Source organism: Phaenicophaeus curvirostris, chromosome Z (assembly GCF_032191515.1).
Source record: "Phaenicophaeus curvirostris isolate KB17595 chromosome Z, BPBGC_Pcur_1.0, whole genome shotgun sequence".
Lineage (NCBI taxonomy): Eukaryota > Metazoa > Chordata > Aves > Cuculiformes > Cuculidae > Phaenicophaeus > Phaenicophaeus curvirostris.
In genome coordinates this window covers 53,904,402-53,927,590 of record NC_091431.1, presented here as the reverse complement: position 1 = coordinate 53,927,590, position 23,189 = coordinate 53,904,402, and the positions used below count along the sequence as shown (strand labels likewise).

The 23,189-nt window shown below is 38.1% G+C and overlaps 1 protein-coding gene across 6 annotated transcripts in view; it reads right to left on the bottom strand.

Annotated features, from left to right (window-relative positions):
- The window catches only part of ADAMTS6 (ADAM metallopeptidase with thrombospondin type 1 motif 6), a 143,307-nt gene that overhangs the window by 5,565 nt on the left and 114,553 nt on the right, over positions 1-23,189 (bottom strand). For all 6 annotated transcript variants that reach the window (XM_069879852.1, XM_069879855.1, XM_069879856.1 and 3 more), the window contains 4 exons: positions 20,724-20,887; positions 16,318-16,456; positions 5,758-5,887; positions 3,227-3,431 (listed from right to left, as the gene is read on the bottom strand). In XM_069879852.1, the coding sequence (XP_069735953.1) occupies positions 3,227-3,431; positions 5,758-5,887; positions 16,318-16,456; positions 20,724-20,887 (638 nt within the window). The remainder of the gene's footprint in view (positions 1-3,226; positions 3,432-5,757; positions 5,888-16,317; positions 16,457-20,723; positions 20,888-23,189) is intronic.

Below are 23,189 nucleotides of genomic sequence, written 5' to 3'. Positions count from 1 at the left end.
CAGGAATACTGTACCCTACCCTATAATGCATGCTTTTCTCTACCTTCCTACTTAAATTTTAATTCTTTTTTCACACAGTTCTTGTTTTTCCTCCTTTTATCACTCTTCTGTTTGTTCTAACAGTAAGTAGATAACAAAACAGCAATATGAAAGGAAGCAGGTCTGATGACCTCTGCTTTCCCTCCTCTTTCTTTCTTCAGGTATCCAACTGCTTTCCTTAAAATGTAACCTTTCCTATGCTATTCCATCCTTTCCTACCAAGGTACTGTCCCTTTTTCTGCAGTAGTTCAGTGTTCAGAATTCTGATACAGGTTCAATTGTCCTCATACAGAAGGGGCTTTAACCCCAAATCTTGTGTACCTTAAATACTTGCCTACTAGAAGGAAGTAAAAAGAAAAACTGGCTGAACTGCAAAAGGAATATTAATGCTAAACAGAGACCAGAAAAGAATGACAATGAATTTGTGACGTCTTCAGTATCATGACCATAACTCCTCAGTTCTGGTCCAAATTCCATGGAATGTTGCACATGTTTTCTCCCACAAATATTTCATAAAAATTCATTACTTTTAAGCAGGAACTAGAAGCAAGTTCTCCTTCCTAGCTGAGTGCTTAAAAATCACTTGCACTCAGTCTCTTTTCAATATTCAACTCTTCACTTTTGAGTTCACCTGTTTTCATTTTCATGCTTGTCACAAAATCATATAAAGATATATATATGTTATGTTTATATTACTGTAGGAATTTTAATACATCATATATCTAGAAATTCTGAATAGAAAAAAAAAAGCTATTTTTCTCATTATATTAAAATGTTATCATCAGACAAGACAGTTTACCCAGCTACACCAGGCAAACTTCATAGCAGAAAGAAGTTGGTATTGCTTCAGGATCCTGAATTTTGTTCAAAATTGTAACACTCTGTTTTTATGAAAGCCTGGATATGAAGACCTTAAAAGCTTCAAGCTTCTCCTAAGGGTGGCAATGTTGATAGCTCTAAGAATGATATAATAGTGAGCAATGTCTCAAGGAGGTAGCAAAAGGCCAACAGTATATAGACAACACGTATCTATTGCTCTGTAATTTGTCATATGGATACTATTATTTGTTAGTACTAAGATGATGCCAAGATATTCCAACTGGAAATAAAGTGCTGTGGTAATGAATGCAAAGAGCTTACAAACTATCAATGCCACAGATGCAGTATGATAAGAGTCTTCAACTGAAAATCCCCTCCCACTCATCCATTCTTTCTAACTCCTACTCTTTCTAACTCCTTTCCTTTCTACTCTAAGTCAGATTCATTCTCAAAAGGCTGGAATACGCTGTAGCTTCTCAGGTAGAGACAAGCATCATTCAATACCTTTTGTGCCTTGATTCTGATGTGCTACTTCTTGTGTGAAATGCTGGCTAATGGGGGATAAAAAAGAATTGTTCTGCATGTAGAACAACACACACTTGAAGATTCACTGTGCCACTTCTACACAGAGAAGTTTCCGAAAGAAATAGCTTTTCTACAGGTTTCAGAATACAAAGTTGACTACTTATAGAACTTCCTTCTGGAGCTAAAAGTATCTGTATGTATGAGAGATCTGCCTAATTACAGGCACATCAGCCTTCTTTAGTGTCCAGTATTTATCATTTACTTTGAATGAAAGACTGTTTAAAGGCAAGTAAGGACAGAAAAATGACATACAATGAGTCATGGGTGTATCATTGGTAGATCATTCTAGTTTATTCTAATAGTTACAATTTTTTTAGACACAGGAAGCAGAGCAGTTCTAATCTACTTGGGCTTCAGTGAAGTATTTGAAAGGGGGATGAAAACTGGATAAAATTTAGAGATTGAGAGATGCTACCTGCAAAGACTTTCTAAGATCAGTCATAGGACTGATCTGAATCATATTTCTTTGTAGGCTACTTCATGATGTTCATACAAAGTATTTTAAGTTGTTCAGTGTTTCTGAAATTACTGAAACTAGCAGATAGGGAGGCAGGTAACTGACTTTGATGCTGGAGATATGCTCTACAGAAAGAGCTGGACAGCCATGAAGACATTAATAACTGAATTTAACTGAAGATTGGCAGTATGACATGTAGGAGCATGCATTTAAAAACAATACAAGAAACAAAAAAAGGCAGATAAAGACCTGGATATGTTAACAGATTCTAAGATGACTTCGTGTAATCAATACGTGATAGCTGTGGAACTGAAGAAGCTTATTTAGGGTCTACTGAGACACTGTAGGTTACAAGTATTTTCAGTGGAGGAAACAAAAGACAGTCAAAGACTGAAGTTCGGGAATAGTTTTTCAAGAAGCAGTGGGACAAAACCCCAAATTAACTCATTTTATAACACAGTTTAATCAATTTATGAAAGCAATTATATGACATGGCTGCATTTGACATCAAGGACACGGACATGGAAACTCAGGAAACCCTAACCTGTAAGTACTCCCAAAGGCTATTTTGAGATAAAAAGTGGGGTGAGATGGGAGTCCTAGGTAGCAAGAATCTGAAAAAGTACACAGACACTTTTGAATCCTGATTTGCATGTGATGCAGCCCCATTCAAATGTATCTGCTTTTCCCTTCAGCTACACTGGTTCATGTTAATGCTTGAATCAGTATAAGGTACAGTATAAGCTTCACTTATACTATAATAGGTATTACCACACTGAACAAAAGATGCTTTCTCTTTAATAAAGAGAATAACGCCTTTTAGGTCTGCCTCTTAGGGCTTGCTGCTAAGAAGGGTGACACTTAACATCAGCACAGATATTTCAGGGAAAAAAAAAAAAAAAAAAAGAGAGAAGTTTATTCTGGTTTCTGCTTTTGTAAAACCATCAACTCTACTATCCAGATATTTGCCTGTTCAAAGAACAATGGCAGTGGAAATTGCTGTTTTCTATAAGAAAATGATCTCATACTAAATGGCTATTTTTTTGTTCTTTTGTTTCACTGGACTTTTTAATTACTTTTCTATTCTGTTTTGTATTTTAGTATTTTTCTATTATGATTAATAAACACAGGTCATAATCATTTCACAAAACAACAGAACTGAGAACATGAAATGAAAGAAAAAACTGCTTCAATACTGTATCTGTGAAGTTTTGAATTTCTCATTATTTTATTTAGCAAGCAGTGACAGAAAATGTACTAATATTCAGTGGTCAGAGCTCTAGTCTCCACTATTACCAAGGGACTAACAGAGCAAAACCTCCTTACTTCTGACCAGTCCAAAGCAACCCACTGTGGAGGACAGGACTGATTGTTACAGGGCTCTTTTTCGACAGGCCGGTGTGTTAAACAGTTGGTATTGTCCAGCGTCTCCTCCTCAGAAGGTCCAATCTTTCTGATACAGAGAACTGTTCGTGAACGCATACCTCCATCGCAGGTCTTACTGCATTCTGACCAATCTCCTATACACCATCTGGACAGAAAAAATTAGGAGGCTAAGTTAATATACTTCAGAAACAGAGTAGAAAATTGTACAAATCCAGAATCCCAATAGTTTAAATTACTAAACTTAAATAATTATTAACAATCCACTTATTCACAGAAGGATGAAGTGCTAATTTTTAGTTGCTACTATGATTTGCTCAAGTGCATTCTCAGGTACTTCCTACATTCATGCTGTATGACAAGAAATCACATTAATAACTCCTGGAACTACCTGTATCACTTCTACATTGTAAATAAACACTGATGCTCAGGGACATCAAGTGCAAGATTAACTGGCATTCAGTTAGAAAAAGTGCAGTTTTTGAAACTTTTGGTGTACACCACAAGGGAAGTGGGATTGTGTTAATTAGAAAAGGAAATATTTCTCCACTATCTATAAAGATTAAGATTTTCTGGGTGATAAATCTTCCAGCCAAAATGGTCAAACTTGTTTGGGTAACTATCAGTTATTTGAACAGCCTACTTCTAGACTACTTACAGGACCAAGAATCAAGAACCCTGCCTTATTAGTCTGGCATTTTGTATTCACCCTGTGGGGAACATCAGAGTGGAGGCAGATGTTGGCTGAACTGCTTTGACACATTCAAGCAGATGCCAATTAACACACACTACCCAATTTATGAATCTTGATGACTTGAGTTTCACCATATCCATCAATGTCCCTCCTGCACTGGATGGAGGATCTAGAGGTGTCCTGCTTTGTGGGTTGGGATTTTTTTTCTCCTTGTTTCTGTTTTTTAAATAATGTTAGTGTAAAAAATAAAAATTACAAAGTAGTAGTATGTTACTACAACTCCTTAAAGTGTCAATTTGTTAACAGGTAAGCCCCACAAAGTAAGGGATAGAGATATGTTCAGTAAAAAGGAACTAGTAAAGATCACCACTTCCCAAGTTCTGCTCCCAGTACGTGGTGCAGGGTTTAGTTAGTGCCCTTAGAGCCATACTCAACAAACTTATCCAAACAGAATCTAAGTGCATATTCTTGTAGGATAAACATATTTACACATAGATTGTAGGGGCAATGATTTAGACCTGATTGTGAGACAGCACATTCACATTCAAACACACTCAAGGCGAGAGCAGTGTAATGGCTTCACTTCTGTTTATGTCAAGTAATTATGCACATGACACAAAGAGAGTAAGTGCAGAAAACACTGTTTTGCCATCCTGCAACCAGTCATCACCAGGGAAGCAGCCGATACTCTAGGTTGAAATCAGCTTAATGAAGACTAGTTAGGATTTTAGTGCATTACATTCATTTCATTATTCCTGCTGACCTTCATGCCACAATTTTACCATTTCTAAGAGATATTTTTCAAAGACCATGGTATTTTTTTATTATGCAATATCTACATTTAATCAGCATTAATGATTTCCATGCCCAAATAGAATATAACTACAGATTATCAACAAAATTAAACCTGTAAATCAATGAACTGTTGTATCTCTTCCATTTTTTCCACAATTTGAATTTGTCTCAAAACCTAAGAAAGAGCTGTTGTGCCTAGGATTAAATTATTTTCTGGTGCAAATTATAATTAGTAAGAGTAATTAGTAAGATTAAGTCCTTGCCAAACATCATTTTTTAACAAATTAAGTCCCATCTCTTTAATCATCTTTTCAATATATAGCATACAGCTATCTTTAAAAATAAAACTAAATAAACATAACTAACTCAGCACCTAATCTTAAAGGCACACAACATTACTGTAGAACAATGAGTATCCTGGAAAGCAAATTGTTTGAGAAAACTATTACCAGTAAATGGTTTGGTCTACTACACAGATTCTATGTTTGCTATTTCTCATGTTAACACTTCAACACAGACTTTAATATAATACACTTTAAAACATGGTAAACACTTAGCAGTAATACAAATTTCTACGGCAAAGAAATTAGTTTCATCTCAAGATTCTTTTGTCATTGTTGCCTTAAGAATGGTCCGCAGTTCTACTCTGAGCACTATTCACCACATCCGACGCTTGCAGCCTAAGAAATGGCTTTCCAGGTATCTTTTTACTTACAATGTCTGAGCTGCTTTATGTAGTTTAAACATCAGTATTCCTCAGTCAGATCAGGCCTCCTCTAGGTCAAAGCACATGTTTTCCACAACTGATTTTAGATGAACATGAAACCATAACCAAAAACCAAAACCAAATAACCTGTCTGACAAGACAGGACTGCAATACTAGATCTGAATTTTATACGTATTTGGTCAGTAGGATTTATTATAGATTACAAAGACTTCGCTATCTATGCAAAACACATGTCCATCTTGGTGATTAATAACTTACTCAGGTGGGCAAGGCTCAGTGTTGCAGGCTCTTTGGTTATCTGGAGGCTTACTGTCAGGATCACAGTAATTGTTTTGTACAATGGAGTTGTCATCCAGCCTTTTACACACCACCTCTTGTTTCTGCACACCTTGGGATGACATGAAACACTATTAATTAATCATTCTTGCTCTTCTTCTTGCTGAGTAAAAGCTTATTTCATCTATCGATTATTAATCCTACCATCCCACTTTAATTGGCTGTATGCTGGAGGGGTGTGAATTCCAACTGACTGAATGCCCCCTGACCACAACAAGTCTTTAATTTCCTTCAATTTTAGGCCACCCCACTGGCAAAGGATTTTAAATCACTGTTGCTTTCTAAAACAAAGGGAATATATTTATACAGTTACTAACAGATTGGTTTTATTTGCATATTGCACAAAAGCCATTTTCTGTCTATACTCCTCTCCTAGTTAAAACCACGTAAATTCCCAAAGAAAACATGACCAAATAGAATGTGGTCACACTCCAATACAGACTTATTTTTAATGCACTCTGGTTTAAAATAAACCAGCAACACTGGGAAACAGTGCAGAATTTTTATACATGTCATCCTATAAATATTTCCTTCATTAAAAAAATAGAAGTATTATTCATTCTGAAAGTTGCATCTTGTCTCTGTGAATGCTCATTTTGTCTGTCACTCCCAGCTCTTCAGGGTGGTTTAGTATTGATTACTATCCCCCAAATAAAATTACATATCACTGCCAAGGCAGCATTATAAGCTAGCATATTAAGTAGATTTTATGTTTAAAAAAAAACCAGGATCTAAAAAAAGGTATTGAAGAACAACTGATACAACAATACTGCAGCTCAGAGAATTGTTGTAGAGATGTAGTACACGCAGCTTCCTTCTGTTTTTCTGGAACAAGCTGTGTGATCTTCGCTAGCACAAAAAGACTGTGGATATGCAATTTATATGCAGCTCTTACAGAACTTAAGAAGTCACAATAACGAAATAATGGGATTATTTATATGATACAAGTTGCAAGAAGCCCTGAACCTTTCTTAAAGAGAGATGCAATTATTTAACTCTTTTCCAAAACATGAAATGCTTAAACAGGAATTAAAACAAAGTGTCTTCAAATATCTGCCAACTTTACTTTACAGTCCTCTCTCCATTTTAAGACAGGCTTTTTATAGGAGACATGCAGAAATAAAATTAATTATATAAATGTTTTTCAGACACAAAACATCCCACCAAAAACATGGGATTTCTTTCACCAAGTATTTGTAATCCTTTTGCTTATTTTAACACACTAAACAACTTACCTTGCAATTGATTCTTTTGTTATTAATTACAGACAAGAATCAAACCTCCTACTTTGATTCCTAAGGTCTAACTTATACAGAATTCAGCTATTTAATTGAAACAGTGAATCAAGCCTAACATTGAAACATGTGAAATTTGGCCCACAAAGCATCCCGCTTGGCTACGACAGAAGTCTTCCAGCACACACACAGAGGTACATGAAATCTCTTCAAGTTATATGCAAAGAATATAGGGAAAATGGTAACCTCCTTTTTCATGAGTCTTGAGGAAGGCATGCCCTAGCCCATGAGACTACACATGCAGGAGTAGGCATGATCCCTTCTCACCCTAATTCCCAAGAGCACACCATAACTTCTGCGACTAGTGGTTAATTTAGCTAAGGTGGTAAGACTGATTTCTAGTCTTACTGTTTCGGGTTTTTACTCAATTACAGTCTGATGTAAACTGTCTAAACCACCTTGAGAGCAAGGATGAAAAACCATACCTGCCTGTGCTAGATGAATGTCTTGTTTTCTGGTTACAGATTAAATCCTTTTTTTTGTCTTCCTCCCACTGATCCCATAAATCTTGCCTCCTTGGCTGCACTGTCACCCAGAACGCATACTAAAAAAAATATTCCCTTTCCACACCCTCTTAAACTGCTCAACTTTCTGTGTCACAAGGTTAAAGAGTACTGTTCTGGAAATGTTCTCCCAGCTTATTACTCTGTAATAAGGAATTGCTATTTAATAAGTATCTGTCATGGCATTGATACCAAAAATATGGGTATTATCCCTCTTGTAAAAGCAGAGCCTTGTTAATCCAAATACTCTCATAAAAAAACAGCAGTCTGGATCCTATGCACATGAAAATGTTCCATGTATTCGCAGCTCTAAAGTTCATGTTCCTGACAAGCAGCAGAGGGATTAGATTCATCACTCAACATACCATTTCCTACAGGATGCATCTTTAGCAGGTGGGAACTTTGTATCAGCACTCAAAATCACCTGCCTCCTCACCTCAAAATCACTAACCATATTGACATCAAAAATGCCTAATGCTGGAGGTCTTCACTCTACTGCAGTGCCTAAATTCTGAGTCTCGAGTTTTGCTGCTCAGATACCTCCTTTTTGATTACAGTTACATATACCCTTCACAAAGTATGCATTTTAAGTCAGGTTGTAAATAATTTCACATGTCTGACACCTCTGGTTATCCATAAACATCACAATCATTTTAGAGTAAGCTTTATATACGTAAAAGATACCGATTAATATGAGACAAGTCTTATAGGTGAGCCAGGTAAATCATTCAGTGTCTTCCATTTGCTCTTCTTTCTACACGGCCAAGCTAGACAACAGCAGGTACCTCTAAGCAGCACAGAAGGCTGCCAGACTGCTCTTCAAGTGTATCCTACGTTACAAAAATCTACAGGAACAAGCTAAAAATAAAATACCGTTTTTTAACAGTATAAAGATCTCTCTTTTTTTTGCTAATTTTCAATTTATGTGCTTTACATGTTGGAAAAAATAGTTTTGCTAGATAGTTAGGTCCAGTTGGAATTAAGAAACAAATCAAATAGTTAGAATCATAGAATAACCAGGTTGGAAGAGACCCACCGGATCATCGAGTCCAACCATTCCTATCAAACACTAAACCATGCCCCTCAGCACCTCATCCACACGTGCCTTATGCCTTAAACACCTCCAGGGAAGGTGACTCAACCACCTCCCTGGGCAGCCTCTGCCAGTGCCCAATGACCCTTTTGGTGAAAAATTTTTTCCTAATGTCCAGCCTAAACCTCCCCTGGCGGAGCTTGAGGCCATTCCCTCTTGTCCTGTCCCCTGTCACTTGGGAGAAGAGGCCAGCTCCCTCCTCTCCACAACCTCCTTTCAGGTAGCTGTAGAGAGCAATGAGGTCTCCCCTCAGCCTCCTCTTCTCCAGGCAAACAACCCCAGCTCTCTCAGCCGTTCCTCATAAGGCCTGTTCTCCAGCCCCTTCACCAGCTTTGTTGCTCTTCTCTGGACTCGCTCCAGAGCCTCAACATCCTTCTTGTGGTGAGGGGCCCAGAACTGAACACAGTACTCGAGGAGCAGTCTCACCAGTGCCGAGTACAGAGGGAGAATAACCTCCCTGGACCTGCTGGTCACACCGTTTCTGATACAAGCCAAGATGCCATTGGCCTTCTTGGCCACCTGGGCACACTGCTAGCAAATGAGGGACCCTCAGGGGCCTGAAGTACATGCCTCCACAGCTATTAGTTGATCGTGCTAACATACAGACATGCAAAAGGTCTTTTAAGAAGTCCACCAGGTTCACTGCCTTTTGGCCCAGTTATTTAAGCATGACACTTGTCTGCTGATATTTTCTAATTCTTTTTCAGTTGCAGGTGACAGCAAAAGCCTTAAGAAAGTCTGGATCAATGACTCTGCTACATTTCCTTGGTCTAGATAATGAGTTATATATTAAAATATATCTAGCTAGTCAGGCATCACCTATCACGTTACACTTTGCCACATGTGTCACTTATTTCTAGACCTTTATACTTTTCTTCAAATTTTTCAATCAGTTAGTAGTTCAATGTTGTTGCTATATATTTTTTGAGATACATACATACACACCAAACACATATACACAGAGGGAGAAATTATTTTCTTCAGTTCTCTACTCCTTCAGCACTATTTTAGTACAGAAAAGACAAATTAATTGCAGTACAAAAGAGAAGAGAAAATGTTTACCAGATTAGGCTCTCCTTTACAATCTCTTCTTGCAGTTCTTGACAAGTAAATGGAAGGATTAAATATTTGAGAAGCTGTGGCAAGATGATTCACTTTAAATTCTAACATCTAAGCAAACACTGCCAACAGATGAGAATAATTAAAATCAGAACTGACAACCTGAGTGGGAGTATTTCTTTTGCAATTATCGACATAACATCACCATGACGAGAAATAGTATTCAAAAGGCCTAGTCAAATAGCAGCGCTAGTAACATTGCACACCTAGCTGACATAGAATTTAAGTTCATTTCTGACTGATGAATAATCTTTTTTTTTTTTCCTATCACAAGCTGTCTTACTTCTCTTGGTGGCTCATAAAATAGGTCGAATATTGGTTTCCTAATGATTAAGTATAATGCTTCATACATACTTTAGAATTAAGCATTTTAATGATGCATATCATTCTTGCAAATATATTTATGGCACAGCACAGCTATTAATGTTAATTTTTCACTGAATTTCCTACTGACATTAGACATATTTCCTTCTAGGCCTTGGGTAAAAATTGGCAGCCTCAGTAAATTAATTTTGGAGGAGTTACGTAGTAGGAAATTATTTTGAAGTACTATGAACTCAAAGCATCATTGTACTCAGTTTTCAAAAAAAATTTAAGTTGGACCCATTACCTAATGAATGCCAGTCAGGCAGCATGTTGCTCATAAGACAATGTTCACTATTTACTCAGAACAGTGCAGAATTTTCAGTCCACACCAGGAGACACTTTAATCCAGTTTGAAAGTGTTCTGTGGCATCTTGACAACAGTATGTACAACTTAGATCATTGTTGTCTACTGTTATTTAAAATAAAATCTCAGAAACTAAATTCAGATTCTAACCTTAAAACAAAAAAGGAAATGGAAAAAGCTAGAGGTGCAGTTTTTACCTAGGCAACAGCTACAACTTGGTTTAGCCTTCTGGGCCATGAAAAAATATTTTTAAATTATCAACTCTTCCCAGAGTATGTGGTCTCTCTTAAAATAATCTAAAAAGCACAGCTACCCAAGTTCATTTAAACTCTTCAGGGAATAATTACAAGCAGTTAGACAGAAACACTCTGCTTTCAAATCTACAGATTTATAGTTTATAATAAAAGACATAAAATGTCCTCATAACTGGCCAATGCAATTCTAATAGAAAACAAAACTCCAGTGGTTTAATGACCATAATCTCCAGAGAAATGAGATGTTGTGCACATTTCAGTTCACAAATAGTCTGCATAACTTGCAGCAGCCAAATTTAAATTACATAGAACACATTTTATTCTTAAAACTGCAGCCACGTAAATGCTATATCTATTTAAAAAAAATCCCAAACAACAAAAAATAAAACACGAAAATTTGTGGTTTGAGATTGCAACAGTTAATTATAAAGACACTAGTATCAATACATAGTGAATCCTGCATCACTGAAACTAGTGCATGCTGGTTTACCCAGACATACTTTCTGAGCTCACTCATCCGATCACAAGATATTCATCACAGAGCCAAACTTCCATTTTTCTTGATGAGGACAAGTAGGTTTATTTGTCTAAGGACAGTTTCATAACTCATCTGACGGCATGAAAGAAAAACATAGTAGGCACCTCTCTCTAAGAGTGGTGAGCAGCAGAAAAAAGTGGATGGCAATCGATTTACTTACATATTACTGACTGACTATTTAATAAAAAATCATTAAGACATTCAACTCATATGGAGATGAACTCTAACAGAATGAATGAAATTTAAAAACAATGCTGGTAAATTCCAGATAATAAATGCTGTCATTTGTTGCTATTTACTGCTAGAATTTATTAAGCATAGAAGAAATTTAAAAACAGTGGTGTGGTTATGCAGTTATTGGAGTTCATTCTAAGATGTGTACAAAAGTAAAAACACAAAGAAGGATTTATTTCTGATTTGTTGATTTTTTTTAAACCGTACCACCAGTAGTTCATTTCCTTAACTAAAATATTTATGATCTAGACAAAGTCATTCTCTTGCCCTTGGAAAGCTATAACATATAAAGAAAGACAGGTTTGAGAGTAAATAAACTATAATACTGTGATCTTTAAGTGATATATGTCACCCTCTCCTATTTTACCCCTTTTTTTCTTCTTTTCCAGCCCTCATTTACCATTATATTTCCTATTTCTACATATTCTGGTTTTCTCTTTTTCAGACTTTCTCATTAAATAATAAGCAGGTCCTTAAAAAAAAATCTTCTCTTGTTGTCATTAATTACTTCTCACTTGCAGCAAACTGTTTATCCACCTACCCCTTTTGAATCCCCTGTGCTCCTTCCTCTCCCACTCTTCCCTATACAGACAAACTTGCACTGCACATTCTGGTATTCTCTGGCACTGTTTTCCTGTACTCTTGTCCAAGTCAGCTGCCAGTTATAAAGACCTATATAAGATAGTAACAAACTTGCCTTCTGAAAATCTTCACTCAGTGTAGAACAGTCACCAGTGAACTTTCAAGGAAAAAAGGGAAACAATATGGAGAATACATGTAGCTCCATTTCACTTGTGATCCCAGAGAGGCAGAACTATCTCAGATACTATAAATTTATATTTTAAATATATTTTTCAATTTAGAAAATGCTGATTCTAGTGTAAAACAAACAAACACCAAAAAACCCTGCAATTCTGGCTTTCCAAGCCTAAAAGATATTAAAAATGAATGAAATTGTATTCTCATCCTACATGAGCACATGAATCCAGGAAGAAAGATGTCTGTAAAAGGTAAGCCTTTTTAACTACCTTGTAAATCTGAAGAACTTATTTTCTGAAAAACTTAAGAAAATATCAAAATAAATCTCAGACTTTCATTTCTGCCTAGTTCACAGTACAGAACACAATAGTCACTGGTAGAGAAACTATGAAACATTTTGTTCTTTTCTCCAGTAACATGAATGATACTACTAAATCCCATGTCTACAATCTATCATGAAAGAAAGACTAACTTCCATCTGCACTTTGGAGACAATCTAAACACACGTTTTGTTTCACAGACTTTATATTCTAGACCACTTTATGAAGAATATAGGGGGAGAGGAGGTATAATGTCTAATGTGGAAAGAGTCAATTGATTACAGGTACCTGGCTGAATTTTCAGAATGCATTGCTTTACACAAATTTCATGCAGAAGTACCCATATAATGACGAACTGATAATCACCAAGTAAGACTGTAATACATACTTTCAGTTACTCAGTATAACATGAGAATCACACAAGGGAAGCAGGAATGGAATGCAGAGTTCTGGCACCACATCGAAACTCTCCTGCTCCTTTTTGTCATTCCATTTACCATGCCCTACCTATTCTGCAAAACTTAGATAGGCCCTAGAACAGACATCCTGTTTGAAAAGTTAAAGCATGTATAGTGCTCAGGTGAGACACATTAGCACAGCAGAGACAAACATAAAAGTCCAGCGGGAAAGGCAGGACACCGCTATCTAACCAAGACTGTAAATTGCTTCAGGCTTGGTCTTAGCTTGCTCCTTGGCTTCTGACTGCTCTAGTACTCTTCTCCAAGACTAGGTCTAAAAGAAGCTCTAGGAACAGCTAAATGCCGTGGAATGCTCTCAACATATTGTGAAAAAGAGACTGCACAAAGATCAGACACTTCTGCAATACACAAAACTCCAAAACTATCTCAACTCTGCACTGGCAAAACGCTGCTCTAGCCTTTTTGCTCAGCTTCTTGACATTCAACAGGTATCCTCAAGTTCACAATATAGTAATATAACTTCAGTGAGCTGTAATGCAGTTATCACTTTTTATGGGTTCAGACTCTTGGAATTAAAAAACATATATTAAATAATAGCTATAAGAGTCACTGACTTGGTCAAATGATATTCAATGCAGATACAGTCAGTCTGAGTTAGAGAGAACCAGACCTAAGTAGTGTAGTGGACATGAGATAGCTGCAACACACCTTCAAATAATGGTCCCTGGTCAACTGGACTTGTCTCACAGAACTGCCACAACTACATTAAAAAAAATTAAGATTTCATAGTCATCCTTATTTCTGCCACTTCCTGTCTAATAAATAAATGCAAATTTGACGCTTTTTCTTTTTAAGTGCTATATGCACCCAGACAAAAACAAGTAATATTAAAATACCAATTTATTCGGAGAAGGACAGAAGATAAACATGTTGATTGGAATTCAGATTGGCATATGGCAAAAGGTGTTTCATAAACTGAAGGGAATCACAGGTACTCATACGAAGCAAGCAGATACTGCTTCTAATAAGAACTATATCTACAATGAAATACTTATTCCCCGAACACAGAGTTCAGTGAAAATAAATGACCGTACTATATCCTCATACCTAGCTGAAAGAAAGTAGAGATAAGTGCCTGATTTAGCCACCATAAGCTACTAAAGAAAATCTTTCCCCTCAAAGAGAAGTTTCAAATGAATAAATGTGTGCACTTCCCAGGAACTCACAAACCTTCCATTATAATTTAATATATTAAGTCAAAATGTTTCCATAAGGACAAGTGGCTACTCCTTCAGAGCCAACTGTTTTTGTCATTGCATACTGTCAGATCTGTGAAATGACAATGACCTTCATGACAGAGAATCAATGGCTAACATCTTTTCTCTATCTAAATCAATGGGATTTTTCCCATTAATTCAAGATCATTAACTCATTGCCATCATAAGCCTAGAGAAGAAGAGGCTGAGGCAAGACCTTATCACTGCCTACAGCTATCTGAAAGGAGGCTGTAGAGAGGTGAGTGTTGTTCTCTCAAGTGATAGGTGATGGGATGAGAGGAAATCATAGAATTATAGAATCACTAGGTTGGAAAGGACCCACTGGATCATTGAGTCCAACCATTCCTACCAATCACTAAAACATGCCTCTCAGCACCTCATCCACCTGTCTTTTAAACATCTCCAGGGAAGGTGACTCAACCACCTTCCTCGGCAGCCTGTTCCAGTTGTCTCCAGTTGCACCAAGGGAGGTTCAGACTGGATAACAGGAGAAATTCCTTCATGGAAAGGGTTATCACGCACTAGAACAGGCTGCCCAGGAAGGTGGTTGAGTCACCATCCCTGGAGGTATTTAAAAGACAGGCAGATTAAGTGCTTAGGGATATGATTTAGTAGTGGACAGTTATGACTTGGCTTGATGTTCTCAAAGGTCTTTTCCAACGTAGTGATTCTATGATTCTAAATTGATAAAAGTAGGATTTGGCAGTACCTGTAAGGTTGTGATACTGGAACTGTCTTTTGCTAGGAGTCAGGCACTTCACCTCTTTATACTTCTTTAAAGTGTTTCCTTTCCTATCAGATTCACCTTTACTAAAATAGTAGTTAAAAAGCAATCTGTTACTCAGGAATCCAGCAAATTAACAATAAAATTGCTGGAGAAAGTTGGCACCTTTTTCTATTTTGTTTCAAGACTTTCTCTATTTAGTGGCACAGGTGAGAATTTGTGTTGTCCTTTGTGTATTACATTTGCCTAAGCAAACGCATGTATTTAAACAGCAAATAACTATTAACAGCCACAGCAGGTTCCAGTGGAAAAATGAGTGAAGATGGCTTTAAACATGAACATCTCCAGTATCCAGAAAAAGAAAAGGAAAAATATTTGATCCAAAGATTCTTTAAAGAAATTTAGTGTCTTCCTCTTGCTATGGGCACAGTAGAAAACTGAAATTCTAAGGTGGAATTAAAGTACTCTCCCATATCTTCTGCGACTGATGTATGTCAGGGAGATGATGCATTCAGTCTTCAGAGATAAGAAAGATACTGTTCACGCAGCAATTCTACTCACCAGTCCTTGCAGCAGCAATGGTGTTGGCTTTGAAGGAAGCCAACTGTCCTGCTCTCCCAGCCATACATAAAGAATTGTATTGGTGGCCACTAGAGGGAGGATTAGGAATACTGTAAATTGTGGGCAAAAGGCACCTACGATTAATCACACAGGAAAACCTAGAAATCCCCCATTGCTGCCAAAGGGGATACTGTGTAATACCCTCAGATACTGCAGTGGGATAGTAAGTGTAATTCAGTTGTTATCATCTGTTACAGAGGAGTTGCCAATATGCATTCTAAACTTTGGTGGCTGGAGGACAGGAGGGCTGACTACAGTCATGTGAAGCATACCTGCAAACACACAAAGACACATCCCTTTATTTACAGTTGCCTTATTTGCCTTCTGGTTTTTAATCTCCTTACTTAAAACTTCTGATGTCCTTTAGCAAGAAAGCTCCTGTGAAAAGCAAACATACCAGCTTCAAGAGAATCTCAGAGAAGCATCAGCAGAGAAATACTGTGCCAAGATACACTGTATTTAACAAAAACATCTGAATATACTAAATATACTTGAAAATAACAACATCTGTTGTGACAAAATTAACAGTCTTACACTAAATTAAGGTTTGAGCCATGTCTGAAAGAAATATTTTCAATTAGTTACATAGATAGTTAGGCAGTAATGTGTACCTTGCAATTCCATTTACCCTGCAGCTTGACCGCCTGGTGTCTTACCTCCAGCACAAGTGGCAGAACATTCTGACCACGGCAGGTGATTCCATGCAAAGCCAACTTCATTGTCTCCACTGCCAGTGCGAGAGATGGGAACATTGAATTTATACCTTACACCCAAATTTTGCTCCTGTAGCAGAATCTGTAGTTGAAAACAACTGGTTATACCATCAAAACAGGCAAGCGGAGAGCAACTACAGTGACATTTAATCTTGGTATGTGCTATGTCCTGTGGAAGGGAAAAATGTAATAAAGGCAGCCATAGTAATTCTTTCAGGTATTCCCAAAAGAATCTGGACTAACTTTTAAAACATACATAAAGGAGAAATACTATTGCCTAAGGTGAGCTGTCTTTTTTCCCTCCTTAACACAACTTTATCATGTCTGTCAGTTTTTTATTCTTGATATAATAGTTCTAAAAAGCCAGCTTTCATAAAATTAATGTCTTAATAGAAATTACCTTGACAGATGAATAATTACATGGGTCAAAGCTGCTTAAGGACATATCTGTGCAAACACACAGCAGCCCTCAGTGAAACTTTGTGAGGAGCTATCCATGTGGCAGTTACGAACCTCATTCTTCCTTTGTTTGCATTTCTAGTGACTATAACACTAGTAATAATAGTAGCAGCAACAGACTGTTGCTTAGGTCATTGTTTTCCCTTAATGCAACAGCCAACAGCATTAGCTTGGTAGAATCACACCTGTGATTCCTTTAAAGGAATATCAGAACTCACACTGCTGCTGTATCACTCACTGTAGGTGATTCATACAAAGTACAACAAATCAACACGAGCTTTTGTCTACCTTCACTGTTAACTGCGCTTCCACACAGCACATCTCCAACACTAGTCTTTGACTCCATCAAAATTTTTCTTTCCTTTCCTAACCATATATATCAAGTTAGATGCAGTGATCTGACACATTTTGCAGCTATTCCTCATCCTCTTCTACCTTCTGCAATATTCTGCAGAGGCATATCTGCCTATCTCCACTGTACAAATGAGCAGAGAACTTTCAGTAAGAAAGTCAGTGCCACTGACTCAAAGCACAATAATCATTGTGCAACTGATTCTATATGGACTTCTTAGCTTATCCACAATCACAGCAGAAACGCCCCCCAGGATTCAGGTATTTGAAAATGCTGCCTAAAACATGAATATCCAGGCAACAGAATATTCATATATCAGGCTTGCCTATGACAAGCTACAGGAGGACACACAATGGTTGGAGGGATGGGGCACTGGTATGGGCTCTCTACCTGCTGCCCCAGGTAGGGGGCATGGGGATGCCTTTACACAGCTGAAGTCCTGTGGAGATGAGTGGGGTAGGGGAGAGGGACTGTCATGAATTTAGATGAGTAGTAGGTGTCAGCAAGGAAACTTCCACAGAACACAGTAAAGGAAATAAGGGGTGTTCCACTAAGAAGGCGATGCAGCCAAAAGCCCAGCTGAAAAGCCTCTATACAAACACACACAGTCTGGGCAACAAACAGTAGGAGCTGGAAGCTACCATGCTGCTAGGAAGCTATGATCCGGTTGCTGTCACAAATCTCATGACTTGAGTGTGCCTGTCGATGGCTACAGCCTGTTCAGACGGGGCAGACCAGGAAGGAGGGGTGGAGGTGTTGTCCTCTCTGTCAGGAATTGGATAGAGGGTGAGGAGCCGTCTGTGAAGAGTAGCCATGAACAGGTCAAAAGCTTATGGGTCAGAACAAAAGACCAGGTCTGCAAAAGGAATCTTACGGTTGGTGTATACTAAAGGTATATAAAGGTTGGTGTATACTACCGATGCTACAGGATCGATCCTCCAGCTACAGGAGGCTTCACGCTCACAAGCACTCATCCTACTGGGGGACTTCAACCACCCTGACATATGCTGGAAAAGTCACGCGGCAAACTGTAGGCAATTCAGGAGACTCCTAGAGTGCATCAAAGACAATTTCTTAGCCCAGGAAACTGACAGCCCCACCCAAGGGGATGAAATACTGGACCTGATGATCACCAGTGCAAGTGAGCTCATCAGTGACATCAAGATTGGAGGCAGCCTGGTCTGCAGTGACCATGCACTGGTGGAGTTCAAAGTCCTGAGGGATATGGGACAGGCAAGGAGGATAGTCAGGTCCCTAAATTTCAGGAAAGCACGCTTCCTGCTCTTCAAGGAGTTAGACAGTAAGACCCTCTCAGATATGGTTCTCGGGGACAAGGGAACAGAGCAGAGCTGGCAAATATTTAAGGATGCTTTCCATAAAGTACAAGAGCTCTCAGTCCCCAGATGTAGGAAATTGGGCAGGGAAGAGAAGAGACCAGCATGGCTGAATCAAGACCTTCTGGTCAAACTGAAGACCAAGAGGCAGTGCAGGCAGGGAGAAGGGACCTGGGAAGAGTATAGGGACACTGCCCAGTTGTGTAGGGCTGTGGTCAAGAATGCCAAGGTGCAGCTGAAGCTGAACATGGCAAGAAAAGTGAAGACTAACAAGAAGGGCTTCTACAGGTATGTCAATCAAAAAAGGAAGGTTAAAGAAAGCATACCCCTACCAATGGATGAAAATGGTGACCTCGTATCAACTGACAAGGACAAGAGTGAGGTACTCAACAACATTTTTGTCTCAGTCTTCACTGACAACTGCTCTCCTAACCCCTCCTGGGTCAACGGATAACAAAAAGGGGACCAAGGAGTAAAGCCCCTCCCACTGTACAGGAGGATCAGGTTCGTAAACACCTGAGGAACCTGAACATTTGTAAGTCTATGGAACCTGATGAGATGCCTCCCAGAGTCCTGAGGGAATTGGCTGATGTGGTGGCCAAGCCACTCTCCACGATATCTGAAAAGTCATGGCAGTTAGGGAAAATTCCTGGTGACTGGAAGAAGAGTAACATTGTGCCCATTTTTTAAAAGGGTAGAAAAAATAACCCTGGGAACTACCAAGCTATCAGCCTTGCCTCTGTGATTGGGAAGATCATGGAACAGATCCTCCTAGAAGCTACGCTAAAGCACATGGAGGATGGGGAGGTGATTAGAGACAGCCAGCATGGCTTCACCAAGGGCAAGTCCTGCCTGACCAACCTCATGGCTCTCTGTGATGGGGTAACCACATCAGTGGACACAGGAAAAGCAATGGATGTGACTTCTGTAAAGCCTTTCACACAGTCCCCAACAATATCCTTCTCCGTAAATTGGAGATATGGATTTGATGGGCAGACTGCTCAGTGGATAAGTATCTGTTTGAACGTTGCATCCAGAGAGTAGCGGTCAATGGCTCGATGTCCAGATGGAGATCTGTGACAAGTGGTGTCCCTCAGGGGTCTGCACTGGGACCAGTGCTGTTTAATATCTTCATCAGTGATATAGACAGGGAGATTGAGTGCACCCTCAGTAAGTCTGCACGTGATACCAAGCTGAGTGGTGCCGTCAACACACCAGAAGGATGGGATGTCATTCAAAGGGACCTGGACAAGCTGGAGAAAGGGGCCTGTGTGAACTTCATGAGGTTCAACAAGGCCAAGTGCAAGGTCCTACACCTGGGTCAGGGCAATCTGAGATTTCAATACACGATAGGGGATGATGTGATTGAGAGCAGCCCTGCAGAGAAGAACTTTGGAGTCCTCATTGATGAGAAGCTCAACATGAGTTGGCAATGTGTGCTTGCAGCCCAGAACACTAACTGTATCCTGGGCTGCATTAAAAGAAGTGTGACACCAGCAGGCTGAGGGAGGTGATTCTGCCCTTCTACTCTGCTCTTGTGAGACCCAACCTGGAGTATTATGTTCAGTTCTGGAATCCTCAACATAAGAAAAATATGGAGCTCTTGGAATGGGTCCAGAGGAGGGATATAAACATGATGACAGGGCTGCTGCACCTCCCATATGAGGACAGGCTGAGAGAGTTGGTGTTGTTCATCCTGGAGAAGGCTCCAAGACGTTATAGTGATCTTCCAGTGCCTGAAGGGGGCTATAAAAAGGCTGAGGAGGGACTGTTTATAACGGCTGAGGGGGAAAGGCTATAAACAGGAGTGGGGGAAGATCTAGACTAGACACTAGGAAGAAATTCTTCATGAAGAGGGTGGGGTGACAGGTTGCCCAGGGAAGTTGTGGATGCCCCATTCCTGGAAATCTTCAAGGCCAGGCTGGACGGAGCCTTGAGCAGCCTGGTGTAGTGAGAATTCTCATGCTACATCTCAACACATCACTGAGAAGAGGCATTTTCTGTGAGATTTCCCAGGATCTTTTAACTTTATCCATTTCATCACAATGTTTGACAGTCAGTTTTGTAAGGTAAGAAAGCTGTGATAAAACACAAATGCAAAGTCTCAGCTAGGCAAGCCGTGTATTCTGAAAATACAACTTTGTCTTTTCTCAGAACACAAATACAGATTTCAAATTTCAGAAATATATTAATTATAACTTTACCATGACTATGAGATTTTCTGAAGTAGGGCCTAGTGCTTCCAAAGACTCTGGTTCATCTGTTGGTCTCTTGTAATGGAAAGCTGTTCCAGCCACATCAAACTTTCTCGGCCAGTCAATAGTCCAGGCACCATTAATATAGTAGTCATCCTCTTCAGATTTTAAAGCTTAAAAAAAAATACAAGCCACCTAAAAATTGGAAGCAGCATTTATAATGGAGAAGCCATTGCAAATTCATCTACCAATTTGCTAGAAGTATGTGAGCTTCAGCTCAATATCACTATTTTTTCAAGCAGTATAAACCCTTTCTTTAGCCCTGGTGAAATATCCCTCATGCAGTTTGACAACACTGTCACTACAATAATCTTCAGTGTGCAGATTTCAACATGCAGGTGCTATAAGGAACAAAACACAATGCTTCATGCAACTTGCAACACATCTTCAACTTAATAGAGTCCACATGCAATGTATGCTGTTCTATGCTACATATATATAGGTCTCAAATATATAATCAATTACCAACCTAATATTTAGATTAGGGAGTTGGGGCATGGGACAGCTAGTATCTCAGACAACGTGCACAGGAAGAAAAAGAGAAGGAACATTGAGTCTGATGTATGGTGCCAATCAGCTCTTGATTTGTTGCCTTTACACACTGTTTTTTCTTTTTCCTTCTTAAAGCATAAAGCCAAGGTATTTCTAACACAAAACCAAATACTAGCTATTTAATCTAATAAATTATTATTTATCTAAAATATTTTAGACAAATAATATATGAATACATAGACAATAAAAATAAGATAAACATACATAAATATACATTGTTTATATATGTTTATATAAACATAGATATATACAATATATGTAAAATACATATATAAATATTAATTTATTCAATTTTCTAAAATATTATTTGTAATCTAAAGCCTTAAACAATAAAAGTACTGCAAATAGAAAAAATTTCTTAGCTAACTGGCCAATTACGTTGGACAAGCAGATATTATTCAGGGATTTATATTTTATATTTTATCAATAATATTAAATTTCTAAATATGAAAAATGTTAATTAGCCAGTGAATTCTTGACTTAAGATGAACTTACCAAGCTACTCAGCATTCATATTTACTTTAAATAAAACCAGTTCTTAAACATAAAATGATGGTTGGAAATAACATGATCAAACAGAAATACGGGTTTTTTTGAGACAAATGACTGACTACTAGACAGGGAACAAATTCACAACACAATCATAAGGAAAAAGACAACTTATGATCAAGTTTTATTCTCAACTACATCTGCATGGACAGATGGTTTACCTTAAACAGCTAAGAAAAATGTCTCAATGATGCTCCAATTTCTAAAACAGATCACAGAGCATTCAGATGAGTGAGAGACAGTTGGGAGGCAGTAATGTTCTGCTGGTGACAGCTATATTCAGCAGGGATCAGTAACCATATCCACATCCATCAGCACTATAAGGTCTGAAAAGGAATGTCTTTCCATTGCATGAATCCTACAGCACTGACTTCCCTGGATTTACTTTGGAAACATTCGTGTGCTTTGAGTGAAGAAACTAGCTCTGACACATTCACTCATCTGGAATTCTCAAAGTAATTCAGATACCTTATTATCTACACAGGTTTTCAAGGGCAAGAAGGAGACGGTAAAAAAAGTGAGTATATGAGAATAAGACAAATTGCAGGCAGTAAAGTTCTAAACGAAAGGAACAGTGCTTCTCTGTTTATCTATTTTACACACGTATATGAAATAACTACATTGCAGACGAGTATCAGTATTTTATCAATAGTTCTACTTCCACATAGCCCAAATTTCATCCACCTTACTTTTACAAAATCTAGCTTCATGAATAGAAGGTCATAGGGCCTCCCTAAGCATATTAAATTCTCTCTTGCTTTGTCACTTAATCTCAAACATTTTCTTCTCAGTGTGTCTACTATCTACTAAGAGCAAATAATGAAGTGAATTCTTTATTTATATTATTTGAGACATATGAACAATAAAAAATAATATATATGAATGAGCATAAGACAATAAACATTCTCTTATGTTTTTACATAACTGATAATTCTGAAATTACAACTGTATGTATTCTATACACACTTAAATGAATATATATGCAGAAGCAAAGCAGTTAACTTTTTACCTGTATGACTGCCAAAGAAATATGCATTTACATTCTCTAAACAGATTCTCCTAATGTCAATTGTTATGCATAGGTGGAAGCCACACAGTTGCCAATAGCATTCCAATAATGTAATTATGCAACAATGATGATGCAGCGACATAATACTATTAGCATATGAGAAAGAATGAAAAAGTTAAGGTCCTAGTCAAATAATTTATGAGAATTTGAGAATGCAGAAAGCCTACAGAAAATTAGCACACAACACCCTGTTGCATAATGGGAATATAAGGGAAGATGTCACCCAGAATCAAGCCATTTAAGGG